Source organism: Hyla sarda, chromosome 5 (assembly GCF_029499605.1).
Source record: "Hyla sarda isolate aHylSar1 chromosome 5, aHylSar1.hap1, whole genome shotgun sequence".
NCBI lineage: Eukaryota > Metazoa > Chordata > Amphibia > Anura > Hylidae > Hyla > Hyla sarda.
In genome coordinates, this window is record NC_079193.1 from 227206551 (window position 1) to 227227422 (window position 20872).

The following is a 20872-nucleotide window of genomic DNA, read 5'->3' on the forward strand; positions in this document are numbered from 1 at the left end:
GCGCCAGAAACTTCTCTTACCAGCTTAGAAGTCAGCTGACTTTCCTTTCCATCAGCCTCCTGAAGGGCTTTGTGATAGGACCCCCTTTTCCCTTCAGCAGCCTCACTGCAGATACATATGTATTTTTACACTTGCCCTTCCCCATGGATCCACTTCTAGCTTAGGCTTCTAAGATGAAGTGGCAGTTTCCAAAAAAAAATAATCCTGTGTTTCCACTTGCCAGTTTCTTGTTGTTTCTCTTTAACCCATATATACTTGGGGCAGGAGTATGAAGCAAAAGCTGTTCGCTTCATATACGTTCCATGAAAGCAGCCTTGGCTAATGCTTAATATTGCCGATCAGGCTGTTGTCCAGCATTAACCCTTTAGACACAGATCAAAGTTGGTTGAGGCGTTTAAGATGACAAAATTAAGTGCCAGAAGCTCAGTGGAGCTGATCAGGACACCCGTGGCAAAATCACGGGGAGCCAATCAGCTAAGACGATGGCAGGTCTTTTACCTTCCTCCTTGCCATATGATCAGCGCTCCAATAAGCCATGGCAGCCTGAGCAACTTAATGCCGTAACACTGATCAATGAAGGTTGTTCTATTGAGCTGCATTGTGAAGTGTTTGCAAACTAATATTGTAAGTAATCATCCCCTATGGGGAAGGAAAAAAAAAAAAAAAAAGTTAATAAATGCAAATTAATGTATTAACCTTTTACCCAATAAAAATTTGAATCACTCCCCTTTACCCATTTTGTAAATAAAATAACGTAAAACAAACAAAAAGGTGGTAAATGTCTGAACAATTAAATATTAAACCACACAATCAATGGTGTACACAAATCTCATCAAAATAAAAATGGTACAGATAAAAAAAAATACAAATCATAGCACAAAAATGAGCCCTCATATGGCCCTATATATGGAAAAAAAAAAGTTATAGGGGTCAGAAGAGAAAAATATTAAAGCATACTTTTTGAACAAAAAGGTATTTTTTTTAACGTAGTAAACAAAACCTATATAAATTGGGTAGCATTGTAATCATAAGGACATGTTTAACGAGAATTTAACTGCGTAGAAATGGAAGCCGACAAAAGTTGCTTAATTGTTTTCTTTTTATTATTATTTCTCTCGGCAAATTATTGTTTTTTTTTCATTTCACCATCGATTTTATGGTGGAACGATTGATGGCATTACAAATACAAATGGTGGTGCCAAAAAACCAGCCCTCGTATAGGTTTGTAGGTAGAAAATCTAAAGTGTTATGGTTACTAAAAGGCCAGGAGGAATGAGCTCATGGATGAGAATAGAATCTGTAAAGAGAAGTTTTCTAATCTGAATTACCAGCAAAGGTCCTCCGTTAAATTGATTGGACAGTATATGTGATGTATCTACTCCTACATTGCAATGGAGCTCTACTTTGTTGTGCATTTGCTTTCACTTCTACCAATAAAACTCGTTTGAATAAAAAAAAAAAAAAGTTTAACATCTTGTGCACAAATAACTGAACAGAACACTTATAAGAATCCTGGCATCCCATGTCCCAGTAACAATCTTACTGTACAGAATCAGTACAGATCAATGACCTTCTCAAACACAATAAATCATGTGAGTCACAGCATAAACATTGTAGAGTTAAAACCATTTGTATTTTTATCATTTTATTGATGGCGTTTATCCCATGGTTTAACATGTTAATTATACTGTAATAAACATGGCTTTAATATTAAACTTACTTATTATCCAAAGTCACCACAGTCCATTTCTGTAAATATAAAAATATATACTTAATACTTTGTACAATACTGGTTTTTGGTCCAAACAAAAATGGATCAGAAAAGCCAATAACCTAATACTTTAAAGAATTTCCAATTTTCTTTAAAGACTATTTGTATGGAATTAGGCAACTTTGAATAATGAGATTTACATAATAAAATCTGAAACAAGTCTAAACAAAAAATTGCTGCAACACAAAAAAATTAAAATTTCAAGTTCACAGATTTTTTTATAGTTTATGCTGAAAAATATGCAGAGAAATTATATTTACAAGAATATCATAAAATAAGGACAAAGGAAAGGCTAGAAAAAAAAGGAAAGAAAAAAGAAAAAAAAGAAAAAGGAATAAGGAAAGAAAAGAGAAAACAAAGGAAGGGGAAGCGTATTTACCAGATGAAGAATTACGTAGCTAACAAATTCCGAGAAAGGACCATCCATTAGTCAGTCTTCAGCTATCAGAAAAGTCTTGGTGCACAATACACTCAACTTCACACATACACCAGCACAAAGAGGCATAAAAATCATTCATCTTCCTCTACACTATACAGATCCCTCAACTTGTAATTACAATTTCAAAGCGTCAGTAAAATAGTGGTGCAGATGAAAAGAGGTATTATACAAAAGCCATTCGCTGTGCAGGCTATATTTGCCTGTATAGCCAGATCATGCCAAGTATGGTACTAAAGTTGTTAGAATTTTAAACTTTTTTTTTTTAACGTAAATTATATATAAAAAAAATAAAAATAAAAAAAATCTTCCCATTGTCACGTTTAACAACAAGGAGGGATGAATTGGGGACTATCAGAAAGTCCTTGGGCAGATCTGACTTCCACTAAACACAGCATGAGGTACACTCCAGTATTTGCACAATGCAGGACACCATTTTTTATTTTTTTTATTTTTCTAACCAAATGGAAAAAAAAAAAAAAAAAAAAGAGGGAAGGGTTAGCATATCGCTGTTTATTTTCGCCTTCTTGCAGTCTTTATTTTCCGATTAGAAATTGTAGAGGGGGGTGCATTTCGTCCACTTGCACTGGAAAAGAAAGCATATAGGCATTTACCATTGTAAGTGAAGCATTTTTTGTGTGCTGGTAATGTGTAGGAACACCAAATTTATTAAATGGTCGCAGAGCATTTGATACATTTTGTGCAAGGTCACATTTTCTGAAATTTCTCTCTTCATATACACCAAAAAGTTAAGTCTGGGCAGGAGCAGTTCAAAAAACCCGTCTACATCATGTGTATTGCAACTCAAAATCAGCAGAAACGTGTAAACCAAAAGGTGCAAATAAGGCGCAAAGCCTTTTCTAGATGCAAAAAAACTGTTTAAATGGGTATTTTTTTAAATGAACTGGTGCCATAAAGTTAAATAGATTTGTAAATTACTTCTATTAAAAAACCTTAATCCTTTTAATACCTTTTAGCAGCTGTATGCTACGAGGAAATTCTTTACTTTTTGAATTTCTTTTTTGTGTTGTCCACAGTGCTCTCTGCTGACACCTCTGCCCGTGTCAGGAACTGTCCAGAGCATCAGGTGTCAGCAGAGCACTATGGGCAACACAAAAAAATAAAAAAAATAAAGATTTTCTGTTTGGTCGCCAAACTTAGTTAAGGTACTCCGACAACTCCGAAACCATGCCCTTGCCTTGTCTCCTTCCCCTCTGACTCCTCCTCCTGCACTTCCTTCCCCATGCTCTCCTGATGTCTGTTGATTTCCGCCTTTCACAGTTGCCCCTTCATTCTCTGGCTTTTTACCTTAGACGAGACCTCTCATCTCCTCTACTCCCCTCCCCCCCCCTTCCTCCTTCCCTCTCTCCTCCCCTCCCCTTTCATACTCACTTGCCCCCCCCCCCCCCCTCCGTTCATCTCTGTTTCTTCTTTCTTCTGACCTCTCTCACTGACTCCCCCTTTTTCCACCTTGCCTCTCCAACCTCTCTACCCCCCCCTCCTACTTTCCCCCGCTTAGTTCGTTTTCTCTTCATGTTTATTCTCTCTTCGTTCTATACTCGTCTGATCTCTCTTCCCCTTTGCCCTATTTTCCTGGCTGCTTCTCCCTCTCTTCTGATCTTGTTTCTGGATTACCTGGCTGTACAGTATTGAGTTTTTGTGATGTAGGACTGTATTCATGCCTTTTGACCGCCTGCCGGCAACGGCCCAGTGAGTGTACCCAGTTTTAATGCAGTCTCATTCCAGGCTGAATGCTTACTACCCATTCTGTGGAATACGGAGCTCAATGTGAGTTAGAGCCCTGCGAGGCTCTCTTTACATTTTATTGTTTGTTATGAAAAATGTCTTGAAAATAAAGATTTGGAAAAAAATAAATAAAAGATTTTCCTCTGTAGCAAACAGCTGCTAAAAAATACTGAAAGGATTAAGATTTTTTACAAATCTGTTCAACTTTCTGGGACCAGTTCATTTAAAAAATAAATAAATAAAATAAAAAGTTTCCACCGGAGTACCCCTTTAAAAAAGACAAATGATAAATGTTGGCCACACAGACATCAAGAATTAAAAAAAAGGCACAATTGTATATGAGATATTTCCAGCAAACCTACACCACATACAAAGCCTTGCTTTCCATGGCTTAGATAAGGTCATTTAAGTACCATGGCACCTTTATTATACAGGATGGGCCATTTATATGGATACACCTTAATAAAATGGTTGGTGATATTAACTTCCGGTTTGTGGCACATTAGTATATGTGAGGGGGGATGGGTCGTGACCATTTTGAATCCAACTTTTGTTTTTTTTTCAATAGGAAGAGGGTCATGTGACACATCAACCGTATTGGGAATTTCACAAGAAAAACAATGATGTGCTTGGTTTTAACGTAACTTTATTCTTTCATAAGTTAATTACAAGTTTCAGACCACTTATAAAATGTGTTCAATGTGCTGCCCATTGTGTTGGATTGTCAATACAACCCTCTTCTCCAACTCTTCACACACTGATAGCAACACCGCAGGAGAAATGCTAGCACAGGCTTCCAGTATCTGTAGTTTCAGGTGCTGCAGAATGGGCAAAACAAAAACTGGAACAGGACCCTCAGTTTACACAGAAGATTTTGTTCAGTGATGAGGCAAACTTTTATGTGAATGGTGAAGTTAACAAACAAAACCACCGCTATTGGTCTGACACTAACCCATATTGGATAGATCCCTCCAAGACTGTTGGAACACAAAAATTGATGGTATGATGTGGTATGTGGGGTACAAAGATAGTGGGGCCATTCTTCATCATGTAGCAATTTCTCATATCCAGTGGCCTTGTGGTTTCCATTGATGATGTGTTTCCCTCTTCATGCACTGAAGCTGGCACGTTCCCTGAGTTTTTCCAGCAAGATTGTGCACCACCACATTATGGGTCCGAGCATTCCTAGATGAACAGTTTCCTGGAAAGTTGATTGGTCGTCATGGGCCAGTTGAATGGCCCCCAAGGTCTCCCGATCTGACCCCCTTAGACTTTTATCTTTGGGTTCATCTGAAGGCAATTGTCTATGCTGTGAAGATATGAGATGTGCAGCACCTTAAACTATGGATACTGGGAGCCTGTGCTAGCATTTCTCCTGCGGTGTTATCAGTGTGTGAAGAGTGGGAGAAGAGGGTTGCATTGACAATCCAACACAATGGGCAGCACATTGAACACATTTTATAAGTGGTCAGAAACTTGTAAATAACTCATGAAAGAATAAAGTTACGTGAAAACCAAGCACATCATTGTTTTTCTTGTGAAATTCCCAATATGGTTGAGGTGTCACATGACCCTCTTTCTATTGAAAAAACAAAAGTTGGATTCAAAACGGCCGCCATGGTCACCACACATCTTGAAAAGTTTCCCCCCCCCCCCACATATACTACAAATAGGAAGTTAATATCATCAACCATTCCCATTTTATTAAGGTGTAACCATATAAATGGCTCACCCTGTACAATAGGTGACAAATCAACTAAAAAGTTGATTACACCAAGTAGACCAAAAAAGCTGCAGCCGATATTACAAAAACTAAAAGGGGTACCATGAAAACCATAAAGGTGTTTGATCTGTACAGCAATAAGTAGACATAAATTTATTTAAAAAGTAAAAGTCTGATTGGACAGGTTTTGATAAATCTCCCCCTGTATCTGAGAAAAAGTTGCTGAGTTGCCCATAGCAACCAATCAGATCACTTATGATTTTTGAAAAGGCCTTTAAAAAATGAAAGTGATCTGATTGGTTGTTAAGGGCAACTCAGCAACTTTTCCTCTGGACAGGTTTTGATAAATCTCCCCCACACTGTTTATATTCTCAATGGGTTAAGCCTAAATCCAACACATACTTACCCCATATTAAATGCAGGGGGCTGGTTAAAGACAAATGCAGCATTTGGTGGCTGTGCTGGGACAGGGGCCGGGGCAGGGGCAGGATTCCCACCAAACTGGAAGACTCCAGGTGAACTTCCACTTGCAAAGTTGAAGTTTGAGCTACCGAACTGAAATCCAGCGCCTGAAAGAAAAACAGGGATCAAAGCAAACTGGGTACATTGTTCATTTCAGTATCAGACCCAGAGTGTCTCAAAAAAAAACCATCAACACAATGGGGTGAATTAATAAATCTGGTGCATCACAAGGCAATAGATTAATAGGCATAAGACTCTTTTGTGCATGGACAATAAAAGATCCACCACATTACAGCAGCTCTGAGCCTTGTGTAGATTTCTGGAGAGTTCTGGAGAAAGTTATAGAAAATTTCCTGTCCGTTTTGCATTAAAAAAAAAAAAAAAATGTATGAACTATGTCCACCTGAATACTGGTGTAAACCCTGATAAAAGGAATCTCACCACCTTTATGCTGGTCTTTGATGCTTATATTGTAATGTGAAAAAAGTCCAAAGAATTCATGACCACTTAGATTCTAGATGAGAGGACTTTTATATTACTTGGTAGAAAGACTCTGGCACAGGTAGGTACTATCATAGGTTACCACAAGTGTCAGCATTAGCAGATCTCTGCAGTGCACGTTCATTAAAGGGGTACTCTGCTGCCCCAGCATTTGGAACATTTTCTTTCGAATGATTGGAGCAGGTGGTGGGGCTGGTGACGTCAAGCCCCTCATGATGTTATGCCATGCCCCCTTAACCCCTTAAGGACGCAGGACGTAAATGTACGTCCTGGTGCGGTGGTACTTAACGCACCAGGACGTACATTTACGTCCTGTGCATAACCGCGGGCATCGGAGCAATGCCCGTGTCATGCGCGGCTGATCCCGACTGCTGATCGCAGCCAGGGACCCGCCGGCAATGGCCGACGCCCGCGATCTCGCGGGCGTCCGCCATTAACCCCTCAGGTGCCGGGATCAATACAGATCCCGGCATCTGCGGCAGTACACGATTTCAATGAATGATCGGAATGATTCAGAACGCCGCACGGAGGTCCCCTCACCTTCCTCCTTCCGGCTCCCGTCGTCTTCTGCTCTGGTCCGAGATCGAGCAGACCAGAGCGGAAGATGACCGATAGAACAGATCAGTATTAGCAATCATGGTATTGCTATGAAAAGTGTGAAAAAATGTAAAAGTAAAAAGTGAAAAATCCCCTTCCAATAAAAAAGTAAAACGTCCGTTTTTTCCTATTTTACCCCCAAAAAGCGTAAAAAATAAATTTAATAGACATTTGGTATCGCCGCATGCGTAAATGTCCGAACTATTAAAATAAAATGTTAATGATCCCGTACGGTGAACGTAAAAAAAAAAAAGTAAAAATTGCTACTTTTTTAATAAATTTTATTATAAAAAAATGTATTAAAAGTTTTTTATATGCAAATATGGTATAAAAAAAATAAAAGTACAGATCATGGAGCAAAAAATAAGCCCTCATACCGCCGCTTATACGGAAAAATAAAAAAAGTTAGAGGTCATCAAAATAAAAGGATTATAAACGTACTAATTTGGTTAAAAAGTTTGATTTTTTTTAAGCGCAACAATAATATAAAAGTATATAATAATGGGTATCATTTTAATCGTATTGACCCTCAGAATAAAGAACACACGTCATTTTTACCGTAAATTGTACGGCGTGAAAACGAAACCTTCCAAAATTAGCAAAATTGCGTTTTTCTTTTTAATTTCCCCACAAAATGTGTTTTTTGGTTGCGCCATACATTTTATGATATAATGAGTGATGTCATTACAAAGGACAACTGGTTGCGCAAAAAACAAGCCCTCATACTAGTCTGTGGATTAAAATATAAAAGAGTTATGATTTTTAGAAGGCGAGGAGTAAAAAATGAAAACGTAAAAATTAAAATTGTCTGAGTCCTTAAGGCCCAAATGGGCTGAGTCCTTAAGGGGTTAATGCATGTCTATGGGAGGGCATGGCAATAGCCACTCCCCTCCCATAAACTTGTATTGAGGGGGAGTGGTGTGACATCACTAGGGGCGTGGCCGTGACAACCCCCGCAACCCGCACCCAGCGTTCTAAACAAACGCCTGGTGCTGCACAGAGATGGTGGGGGTCCCAGCTGCGGGTATAAGATGTCTAGGGGCGGAGTACCCCTTTAAGTAGTAACAAGGCAGTCCAATGTGAATTAAGTAGAAAGGTTGCGGAATTCAGCAAGTGGAGCTCTAGTCTGGTGGAACCCTGCGGCACTGCACCATCACCATTGACGGCTATGCAGTGCTTGCAGAAGACCCATTCCCACTGGTGTTAAAGATCACCGTGCATAATTCCGCGGGAATTACGTAGTGTGAATGCACCCTTAAAGGGGTACTCCGCCACTAGACGTCTAAAGGATAGGGGATAAGATGTCTGAAAGCGGGGGTCGTGCCGCTGGGGACTCCCAGCATCTCGGCTGCAGCAACCCGCTGCCATCAATGCACAGAGCAAACTCGCTCTGTGCATAATGACAGGCGATGCAGGGGCCGGAGCATAGTGATGTCACAGCTCCGCCCCCTCATGACATCGCGGCCTGCTCCCGCAATACAAGTCTATGGGAGGGGGCATGGCAGCAGTCATTACGCTTGCGGTCGTTAAGGGAATCGTAAGACAGTGTTTCCTAAACAGGGTGCCTCCAGCTGTTGCAAAAGAACAACTCCCAGCATTGCCGGACGACCATTGACTGCCCAGGCAAGCTGGGAGTTTTGCAACAGCTGGAGGGACCCTGTTTGGGAAACACTGCCGTAGGGTATTTTTGGTGGAGGATGCAAGGGACATGCTTAAATCCGGGTCCACCCCTATGCAAATCACTCATTTAGGTCATTACGCCCCTCCCATAGACATGAATGGAGGGGCGTGATGGGACGTCATGAGGGGGGCGTGCCGTTAAGTCAGGTATCCAGTCCTGGAAGCTTCCGGTTTCTGAGCTTTATGATGCAAACATAAAGTAGACATATTGGGGGAGATTTATCAAAGGATTTAGACTGGATTTTCTTGTCTAAATTTGTCGCACAGAAAGTCACAGTCTAAATATGTGCGACTTTTCTGCGACTTTTGCTCTAGAGGATTTTTAGAACATGATGCATGCAAGTCTATTTTAGACTGAAATGCATTGAAAAATGCATTGGTGCTGAATTTATCAAAAGCGACTTTTGTGCGACAAGTCGCATAGGCTGAAAGTACGCCGAAATGTCAGACCATGTTGGAGCAGGTTTAAATATAGACTAAAGCATAGAACATGCAGTCTGTGCACAGAATTTATCAAGAGCTGTGCGCCATTTGATAAATTAGGTGCACAATAGACCAGACTAACCCTCTCTAGTTTGGTCTATGTTGATGCGGGACATAGACAACTTTGATAAATATCCCCCATTGTGTATGCGAGTCAATATAAGTAGATTTTTTTTATGCTTACCATAAAATCTGTCTCGGAGGATCCATTGGGGACACAGAAACCGTGGCTCTTGCCACTAGGAGGCGCTGACACTAGGCATACAAAGAAAAGTTGGCCCCTCCTGGCATGATATACCCTGCCTACTGACCCTTAGCTAATCAGTTTAGTCCCAAAGCTGTAGGAGGGAACCAATAGAGAAAGAAACCAGCAGGTGTCCGAGGGTAGATAAAAAGGAACTGAAAAACCCTCAGATGAAACCAACCAAACCTTAGTCACAACAATGGGTGGGTGGTGTGTCTCCCAATGGATCCTCCGAGAAAGAGATTTTATGGTAAGAAAAAAAAAAAAAAAAAAAAAAAAACAACACTTCTCGGTTGGTACCATTGGGGGACACAAACTGTGGGACGTACCAAAGCAGTCCCCATGGTGGGGAAGAAATACCAAACAGAATTAGGCAGAGGACTGAGCCACTGCCACCTACAACACTTTGCGATCTGCATCAGCTGACGCGAAAGTGTGCACTAAATTTTAAAATTTAGTGAAAGTGTGCAAGGACAACCAGGTGGCCGTCTTACAGACTTGCGGAGAGCAAAAGAAGTCCCAACGGAACGCGTGGAATGCACAATCACCCGAAAGGGTGGGACCTTTCCAATATGGCAGAACAGATCCACCGCAAAATGGTCACCTTGGAAGCCAGAAGACTCTTGCAACTACCCCCTGGAATTACGAAGGAGTCATACTGCCGAAAAGAGGAGGTGACCGAAAGATATATCCGGACAGCTCAAACAACGTCCAGACTATGTAGGGAACGCTCCCTAGCACTGGAAGGAGCCGGACAAAAAGGAAGAAAGAACAATCTTTTCGTTCACGTGAAAGGGGGAAACCACCTTGGGAAAGAAGGAGGGAGGTGGCAAAAAAACCACCTTGTCCTGATGAAGGACCAAGAGAGGGGAGCAACAGGAATGAGACACCAACTCAGAGACCCTCCTAATGGAAGTGATTGCGATGAGAAAGGAGACCTTCCACAAAAGGAAGCAAAGAGAAGTGTCCCAAAGAGGTTCAAATGGAGCCTCCCTCAAAACACCAAGTACCAGGTTGAGGTCCCAAGAAGGAGTGGGAGACCTGAAAGGTGGCACCTTATGGGCCACGCCCTGCAGTAAGGTATGGACATGAGAATTGGAAGCTAACTGCAGTTGAAACCAACGAAAACCCCCGACCTCTCAAAACCGCGGTTTCAAATGCAGTGACAGTAAACTGGGGTGGCAGAGAGGACCCTGGAAGAGGAGATCGGGACGAAGTGGAAGACAGCAGTACGTCGACGACCAGCCGAATTACGTTTGTGTACCACACACCTGGGCCAGTCTGGAGCCACCAGAATGGAGGGAATGCCCTCCGCCTTGAGTTTCCACAGAACCATGGGCAGGAGAGGTGGAAAGAGGTAAGGGAGACTGTTGGACGACCACGGAATGATAACAGCATCCACTGCCAGAGGGTCTCGCGACTTTGCAACAAAGTGGGGAACCCGCCTGTTGTGGTGAGACGCAAAGAGATCCATATCCGGGGGCCCCCAGAGATCGGAGATCTGTGCAAACACATCCGGATGGAGAGACCACTCCCCCGGATCCGCCGAAGAGCGGCTGCGAAAGTCCACTTCCCAATTCTCCACACCCTGGATGTGGATTGCGGAGAGAGCGGGAACTCTATTCTCGGCCCAGATCAGAATCTTGGAGACCTCCTCCATCGCTGAGTGACTGTGCGTGCCGCCCTGGCGATCGATGTATGCCACAGTCGTGGCATTGTCCGACTGAACATGGACCGACCGATCCGGAAGGAGGATCTCCCAGTGGAGGAGGCAAAGAAAGATGGCCCAGAGCGCTAGAAGATTGATGTGAAGGCAAGCCTCCAGAGAAGACCAGCGGCCCTGGACTGTCCAATCCGGACACAGCCCCCAGACTTGTATCTGTCGTGACGACCTGCCAGTGGAGGGGTCCTGCCCCTGGAGAAGGAGGGGAGAACGGAGCCACCACAGAAGAGACCGCTTAACAGCAGGGAGCAAAATAATCAGTCGATCCAGAGATAACTGTGACTTGTCCCACTTGGCCAATATGGCCAGCTGGAGAGGGCGATAAAGAAACTGGGCCACCATCCGGCCCAGTACCTCCATGCAGAAACAAATTGGAATCAGAGAGGGGCGCCATAGGTGACAGACGCCTTGTTGCAAGGAGCATAGTTTGTCCAACAGGAGACCAACACGGGCGGCTGCCGTGTCGAAAAGGAGACCCAGAAATATCAGAAACTGGGAGGGGGACAGGTGAGACTTCTCTGTTGATCACCCAACCAAAGGCAGACACAGTCTGTAACATGAGATGAAGGCTCTCCAGATTTTGGGACCGGGCTTTGATCAAAAGGTCATCCAGGTAGGGAAGAACCGAGATCCCCGTCTCCAAAGAATGGCAATCACCGCCACACTAGCTTCAGTTAACTTTCATCTTAGTTCTGGCTAGCGCCCAGTGAGGCTTGAAACTATGCAACTGACCTCTAGGTAGTAGAATAATGAGATGTATCTACTTTTATTAGCTTTAAGTATCTATTTTCTCACTGCGTAGTAATAAATCACAAAATGGCGCTTGCTACTTGTAACGCGCCCTGTTAAAATCTAAACTAGCTAGTGACCTTGAAGGTACTGAAGCTGGAATGTACTGGTTTGCTGAGCAGACAAAGTTCTTGACCAATGAGCTGACAGCATTACCAACTTATCAGTTATGATGTAACTGCTTACTTGCCTTGATAAAAGCTGTTGAATGCTTTAGCTCGGGGGATTCTTTACTTTCTCCATGTAAGGATCGCCCATACATCGATGTATGTAATAAACCTATTACCTTGACGATATCAGGAGTTGACTGATCTTTGGAGAAGAGTTTTCCTGACAGCCACAAATTTGAAATGGCTCACAGGGACAGCGAAGCGGAGGAAACACTGATTGGCAGGGAAAATAGGGATGTGGAGAAAAGCGTCCCGGATGTCCACAGATGACAGAAACTCCCCCTGGTCCATGGAAGCCACTACAGAGCAAAGGAACTCCATGCGAAAGAGACTGAGCTGCAAATGGCGGTTGAGTAACTTGAGGTCCGAAAGGGGACAGACAGAGCCCTCCTCCTTGGGAACGATGAAGAAGTTAGAGCTGAACCCTGAAAAACCCTCCCCTGGTGGGACTGGCACTATCACTCCCTGAGGGGAGTGTACTTAAAGTGCCCTGAAAAGCCGCTGCTAAAGAAGGGGGATCGAGGACGACGGGATTGGAAGAAACAATCCCTGGGGATGAAAGCGAATTCTATCTTATAACCATCTGAAATGACTTTCTGTACCCAAAAGTCCTGAACTTGAGCCAACCAAACATCCCGGAAAAGAGAAAGACGACCTCCCACCCGAGAAGACGACGCGGGTGGGGGTGCCCCTTCAGGAAGAGGAAGGCTTACGGATACCAGACTTGGCTGTAAAACCGCCAGAGTGGTTGTCAGTCTTGCAGGAAGGATGTGCCTTTAGAGCAGGGGTTTTCAGAGATTGGGAGTGTGTCTGCTTGGGAGGGCGACCCGATGTAAAGGACAGAAAGGAAGTCACCTTCCAACGGGGATCGGAGCGGCGGAGCTTGTTCTGCGGCAGCAAAGAACTCTTACCCCCTGTAACTTCGGAAATAATTTCATCTAGATGCTTCCCAAAGAGCCGGGAACCGGAGAAGGGTAACTCTATGAGAGATTTCTTCAAAGCAGCATCTGCATCCCACGCCTTCAGCTACATGGAGCAGCGAATGGCAACCAAATTACCTGAAGCAAAAACCGTGCAACGAGCGGACTCCAAAACTGCTAAGCAGAGAAAGTCAGCCTGAGATAGCTGGCAGGCAATATCCGCCAAGTCCTCCCGGGGAGCCCCCGACAGGATGCCCTGGCATAGTTGAGAAGCCCAAACCGAAAGCTAGGGAAGAGGAGAGAGACCTACAGGAAGTGTGTCTATCCCGAGTACCTGACTCTGGAGAAGAGCCAGAGGGAGTCACCTTAGAGCGCTTGCGAACACATTGGAATAAAGGGTCAGGAGATATGGAACGAGACTCCCTGGGAAGACATCTAAAAAAGGCGGAAGCTACTGATTCGGAGACCCCAGCCAGTTCGGAAATAGACTGGGTAAGGGAAGAAAACCACTCTGGGAGAGGGACGGACCCCACGCATTTCAGGGAAACATCTTGAGATACCGAAACAGATTGCATGGCGCGCTTGGAGTTGCAGGCCACACAAGTAGTTTTGCAGCCCACACAAACATAGTAGGTGACTAGGGCCGCGGTCGCCTGTCCCCCAGGAGGTTCGGGTCTGGGGTTGGACATAGTTGCTAGAAAATAGTCCGAAAAAGAAAATGGAGCACTCTCACCAAAGATCTGTGTCCCACCGCTGGAGCTGAGAAGCAGGCTGGAGCAGAGATCAGACCGTAGATGCCCTGATGCCAGAGCTGAGGAGACCAGGAGCAGCTGCAATGATATTTCCACGGAGCAGGAGAGAAGAAAGGAGGAGCTAGCAGTCCGTACCAGAGGATGCCTCTGCCCCAGGACAGACCCCATTGGTGAAATATGATCCCCAAGCGAGCACACCGAGCTGATAGGTAAATCAGTGACCTCTGGTGTGTGAGCAAAGAAAGTATTGCCCAGCAGCAGAAGTGGGCTCCCCAGTAAGGATACTAGAAAATGAACGGTGGTGGGTGAGTGGAAAGGGAGAGGAAAGGGATATACTCACCCTTGCACCGCCATAATTACATAAGGAGTCTTCAGCCAGCTATAGTCACCTGCATCACGCCAGAATGAGACAGCGGGACGAGCAGGGAAGATAGGGGAACCTGGAACCAAGGTGCAACCCCAGGCACTGACCATTGGCGTGAAGGGGCTAACTGTGCATACTCTATGCCCCGTGACCCTTAGCCGCATATGGGGAAACAGGTAGCGCCATGCTCCTGAACCCCCACCTAAAAACAAGAAAATAAAAAGGAGAAAAGAACCTAAAAACAGGCACTAACTATAAAATAAAAAAAGAAGACCAGGTCTCGAGAGCTCCAGATCTGTGTCTGCCTCCTACTGAATCTAAGCCAAAACTGATTAGCTCAGGGTCAGTAGGCAGGGTATTTCTTGCCAGGAGGGGCCGACTCTTCTTTGTATGCCTATTGTCAGCAACTCCTAGTGGCAAGAGCATATTCCCACGGTTTCCGTGTCGCCCAATGGTACTGACCGAGAAATGATGTATTTGGCATGACCATTTTCCTTACAAGCAGTTGAGTTTGAAAATTAAAAAAAAAAAAGCAAGAAATGATGTAAGTATTAGGGGTGTGAATCGCCAAGAATTTGGCGATTCGATTCGAATCGCGATACCAGTGTGGCGATTCGATATATCGCGATACCGTCTAGGTGACGATACATCGCGATATATCCCGATACATCGCCCACCTGGGAGCATTCATAGATCCCAATAGACGCCGCTGTCAGCTTTGACAGCGGCGATCTAGTACTCCGGTGCTCACTTTTCTCATGTTATCCCGTCCGGGCAGCAAAATAAAAGAAAACACACTCTCTCTTACCTGCCAACGAGCCCCCGGAGCTCCGGTACAGGTGTTCGGTCCCCGGGCTGTATTCTTCTTACTTCCTGTTAGCCTGGCACGTCACACGGAGCTTCAGCCTATCACCAGCAGAGGCGGGACATCGCTGTGGCCAGTGATAGGCTGAAGCTCCATGTGACGTGCCGGGCTAACAGGTAGTAAGAAGAATACAGCCCGGGGACCGAACACCTGTACCGGAGCTCCGGGGGCTTGTTGGCAGGTAAGAGAAAGTGCGTTTTCTTTTATTTTGCAGCCCGGACGGGATAACATGAGAAAAGTGTGCACCGGAGTACTCCTTTAATAGCCAGCCGCGGCGATCGCCGCATGCTGGCTATTAGCGGCGGCCCCCGGCTACTGAAATCAGCCGGGGGTCGCATAGTACGGAGCGGGCACGAGTCGGAGCCCGCTCCATACACCCAGAGCACCACCGTGTCAGATCCGGCCTGCCCGTTTCCACAAATGTGGAACTTTTATCTCCTGATGCCTGGGACATGCTGTTCCGGGCGTCAGGAGATAAAAATTCCACATCCCTAAAAGAATAGATTCAAAAATATTTTGAATCGATTCAGTATCGGCAAATGAAAAAATCGCGATTATCGCGAGAATCGATTTTTTCTTACATCCCTAGTAAGTATTGACGAAAATTTACCACCAACTTAAAGTAGAATATGTCACAAAAAAATAAAATAAACTTTGAACACGATTGAAAAGTAAAAGCCTTTCAGGTGAGATTTGCAAAAAATGGCTGTGTTCTTAAGGTCAAAATGGGATGTGTTGAACATGATGGTAACATGATGATGTGCACTGAGGTCTGATCAAGTGCTGACACAAAATGGCTGTTGTGTCTGTTTTTAAACCCTATTTTGTCATAATTAGGAATACACAGGGAAGATTAGGGTTTGCTGCTTTCTTTCTACTTTATTCGCTTAGTATTCATGAACTGCACTGACCGCTTTCTCCTCATACACAGTAAGAGAGAAGCTGTCAATCAGAAGCTGGAGGCTAAGGAAGCCTGAATACAAGGACTTCCCATGGCAATGAGTGTGCTGCAACTAAAAAAAAAAAAAATGATAAATAAAAAATGTAATCAGTGCATCTGTCCCTACGTCATTGTGTACAACACAGGCCTGATAATTGTACAGTCTTACAACCTGTCATGCCAGAACTGCAGGTAGGAGCCCTTAGGGTCTATTCACATGTACAAAATTCTGTGCAGATTTGATGCGCAGGATTTCAAGCTGGGTTCAGTCAGTTTACATTGAAATCTGCAGGATAAAATCCTGCGCATCAAATCTGCGCAGAATACTGTACGTGTGAATAGACCATTAAACTGACTTGTATGCATGCAGCTACCTGTTCTTACACAGTTTACACAAAAGGTTTATAGCACATGCATAGGATTAGAGAAGGTCTGGCCACTGGGACTTTCTATGAGGGATACAGTGAGCACCCACCCGTCAAACATTTATGGCATACCAATCAAAGGCTCATAGTGGCAAAATTTCACTAAGTTCCAAGTTAAATAGACCCTGAAAGAGCCTGACACTTACCACTAGCAGGAGCTGCACTGGATCCAAAAGCAGGTTGAGAGCTTTGCTGCCCAAACACTGGTGTCTGCACACTGCTTGTCAGCGATCCAAAAGCAGGGACATTTTGAGAAGTACTGGGAAACAAACTAGCAGATGCTGATGAACCAAATGCTGAGGGGGCATTTGTCTGGCTGGCCGGCTTCCCAAACGTCGGCACAGGGCTTGCAGCAGCAGGGGCAGGAGCAGATGCAGCACCAAAGATAAAGGGAGTGGAGTTGGTACCTAGAAAAAAAAAATACTGAGATGTAGTAAAAACAACCAGACTTTTTTTATTACCTCTTGTACAATCTTTATTTTTCACACTAAACTAGTGAAATGGTGCATTTAACACAGGTTTTGAGCTTAGGACAAACATTTGCAACATTTTGACAACTCCAGTGATACCATACACAACCTGAGGACAGGAATGGTAATGTCTGGAAGAAAGCAGCTATGTTTTTCAAATTTTGAGGTCAGCTGTTAAAGCTAGGGCGAGACCGTTACTGGCACATGTAGTGCTACACACCGTAGGGCTGTTTTCAATACATGGTATTCTCCTTGCTAGGACATACATATTGCCCCACAAAGCATAGGATCATCTTTAAAGACAATAAGAAAATTATAGCATTTATCTAATCAAACTAATTATTTGGTATCACCAGGAGAAAAAAAAAAAAAAAAAAAAAAAAAAAAACTTTCAATATGCATGCATTAGACCAGTTTTTCCCAACCAGGGGCCTCCAGCTGTCGCTAAACTACAACTCCCAGCATGCTCGGACAGCCAATGGCTGTCCGGGTATTCTGGGAGTTCTAGTTTTGCAACACCTGGAGGCCCCTGGTTGGGAAACACTGTATTAGACAGTGTTGCTAAGAAAAGGAAACTGTGATAGACCCCGCGTTCCGGATGGTTCAGGTGTCAATACACAGTAAAAGTGGCTTTACCTGTTACATTTGACGCATTTGCTCCCGAGAAGCTAAAGCCTGGAGCTGCGGGTGTTGTTGTACTTGCTCCAAAGACAAACGGGGTTGCAGTGGTTGTGGAGGTCACTGCTGGCTGACTTTCCTGGCCAGAGAAAGCAAAAGTAGACTTGGACTCATTTGGATTGCCAAACATAGCGGTGCTCGCTGTGGTGGCAGGCTGTCCAAAAACAAAGGGGGCTGTTGAATTGGTGGATGCACCAGAGTTGCCAAACAAACTGCTGGAACTTGTTGATGTGTTTGTGGAAGCTCCAGCTCCAAAGACACTGCAAGCACTAGTTGTATTTACAGGGGCTGCACTGCCAAACACACTGCTGGAGCTAGAGGCAGCGATGGAAGGAACTGCACTTCCAAATATCGCGCTGGAATTTCCCTGCGAGTTCAAAGCTGTTACACCACCTAACAAACTGCTGGAACCAGAAGGAGCAGGTAAGGATGCAGATGCGTTAAACCCAGTGCTTGAGGGTGCAGGAGCTGGGGCTGTGGAGCCAAAGCCACTGGAACCAGATGTACTGTTAGCCTGCACAGCACTTCCAAATATACCACTAGTGCTTGTCTGGGTGCTGGGCTGCTGAACACTGCCAAATGCACTGGCTGAACTTCCAATAATGCTTGGCTGGGGGGCTGTAGAGGATCCATTACTCTGAAATCCAAATCCAAATGGCTTGGCAGCTCCTGTTACAAAATGAAAAAGACAATCCTTAGCTCAATTCTAATCACACTGTGGTTCTGAATTGCATTAATATCTCCTAAGCTCTAAAGAGAATTATATCTTTATATTGATGGGTTGCTATGGAAGCCCATCAGGCTTCCATGGATCAGTGATTTTTAAAGGCTGCCTTAGGCAGCCCTTAGCAATCAAGTGTCGATAACCATGGATCAATGTAATACAATAGCATTACATTAAACTATGTAAACCATTCACTGATAGCTTATGATAGGCCCTCTGTTAAAAGCTACCGCTCATGGCACAAAAACCCCTAAGGCCATGTTCACATGTCAGAATTTCCAATGCGGAATTCAGCACAGAGAATCTACTAGAGCAGAGTCCCATTGAATTCAACGGGATTCTGCTGCACTGTGCACATGGCAGAATTTCCGTGCCAGTTTCTAGCACAGAAATTCCAATTTCAGTGTTCGCAGAAAGAATGAACCCATCCATTCTTTCTGCGAACACCGCACGGAATGCATAGCTGTGCGGTGATTGTTTTTTTTTAGCAAAGTACTTACCTCCCCAGGCCGATTAAACTGCCGCCGCAGCATAGGCAGTAGCATCCAAGTACAAGAAAGGCAGAAAAGCCATATGCTAACCACTTATAACAAAGTTGAAATCTGACTGTGTAGAGTACTGGGATTTTAACCTTCATGATTTTGTGTACATTTAATTAAGACTAATAAGAGATTAGTTTATGGTAAATTTAGGGTACTTTCTGGATCATCTCCGTAAGTGATATATTTAAGTAATATTGTGAATCAAACCCTCCATATACTGGTCTCAAAAAACAGACAAAGATCCAAAATGCCTAGATTTATGGAAGTCTACAAATGATAAAAGGAAATTGTTGCATAAACCCAGATTAGGAGGCCTTGGATAGTGTTTGTTTCTTCATCCGATTACACAGCACTACACCATGCGAGCAGATTGCTTTTATTTTTAAGGTCCTTTAAGGACACAATCTGGTTGTTTGCTATGGGCAACTTCACCACTCTCTACACAGGTTTTACATAATCTCCCCATAATGTCGGAGTGCTTGGTCGACCATTGTTTGCTGCTGCGTCATCCCCCCTATTGTGTATTAAAATGTTATGGACTTGTTTCTCTGCTTGGCTAAACTATACTTCTGCAGTGCTGGACGACCATCTCTTGAGGACTCCCTTGATTGCCTATGCACATTCTACTCTATGCTACTGCACATTTCTCGACTGCTTCTCTCCACAGGGAGCTACCTCCTACATGTAGCTGACTGATCTTGTAATGCTTCCATCAATATTGTTTGTACTATTTTTTTTTTCACACACTGCCCTTCCAAAAATGTTTTCTTTTGAATTCTCCCTATATTTTTGTGTTCAATAAAATACATTTTCTTTTGAAAGTGACTTTGCTTACACTGGAAGATTTCAAATGTATTTAACACAACACAAGTTACAGGTAAAAGTTATTCCAGTTTTTATGTGAAGAAATCAGTTGTTACCTGTGGCTGGTGCAGAAAGGCCAAAAGAAAAAACTGGTTTTGTGGCCTGATCTACATCTTTCTTCTCTGTAGCATTAGAAACACCAAAAGAAAAAGAGACAGATGCCGGAGCATCAGTTTTGGTTGCTTCTGGCTTGCCAAATAAAAACGGCTTTGCCTGTTCACCTTCGTTCTTAGATGCAAAAAGTGATGATGTTGTGCTAGTCTCAGATTTCTCATCCTTTTTCCCAAAAACAAAGGGAGATGTCTCTTTTTGTTCTACTTTGCCAAATGTAAAGCCACTTGCCACAGGAGTTTCACTCTTTTTCTCTTCAGGCTCCTTGAAGCCAAATGACACTGTCAAATTAGATTTCTCATTAGAACTAGGATGTTCTGCTGTCTCTGGTTTAAGGCTAGAAGCCAATGTACTAGACACAGATCCAAATGGATTGTCACCTGTCAATGGTTTAGCAGTAGTGTCTTTTTCAGCAGGTTTGCCAAAGCCAAATACATTTGATGTACTGTTGGTAGAACTAGGTGTCCTAAACTTAAAGCCTGTATCTTTCTTCTCATCTGTTGACTTTGAAGGAGAAGAATTTATACCAATCTTAATCTCTCCAGAAAATTTTGGGAAAGAAAATCCACCTGACACAGAAGTTAATGAGTCCGTGGAGGCACTGGACTTAAGCTCCCCTGAGTTGCTGGAGGATGGTAATCCAAATTTAATAGTTGGAAGTGTGGAGTTACTGGAGCCAGACAATGTACCAAATCCTAAAAACAAGAGCAAAAAAGGACTAATCAACTTAATCCAATAAAAAAATAAAAACATTAAAACAGCACAAACTATTCTATTAAAACACAGTCCTCAGAGGTGATAACTCAACCTGTCTATAGAATATAAGTATCTGGTCAGCATGAGCTAGAATATGTAAACAGTAGTGGCATACTTCACTGATAAAAAAAAAAAA

The 20872-nt window shown here is 43.6% G+C and overlaps 1 protein-coding gene across 4 annotated transcripts in view; it reads right to left on the reverse strand.

Moving 5' to 3' along the window:
- Nucleotides 1-1081: 1081 nt before the first annotated feature.
- NUP153 (nucleoporin 153) overlaps nucleotides 1082-20872 on the reverse strand; it is a 109952-nt gene continuing 90161 nt past the window's right edge. For 2 of the 4 annotated variants that reach the window (XM_056521236.1, XM_056521235.1), the window contains 5 exons: nucleotides 19926-20675; nucleotides 17698-18408; nucleotides 16738-16998; nucleotides 6083-6245; nucleotides 1083-2793 (listed from right to left, as the gene is read on the reverse strand). In XM_056521236.1, the coding sequence (XP_056377211.1) occupies nucleotides 2721-2793; nucleotides 6083-6245; nucleotides 16738-16998; nucleotides 17698-18408; nucleotides 19926-20675 (1958 nt within the window). In that variant the 3' untranslated portion in view covers nucleotides 1083-2720. Of the gene's footprint in view, nucleotides 2794-6082; nucleotides 6246-16737; nucleotides 16999-17697; nucleotides 18409-19925; nucleotides 20676-20872 lie in introns of all 4 variants that reach the window. The other 2 variants (XM_056521237.1, XM_056521234.1) reach the window with 2 other exon arrangements.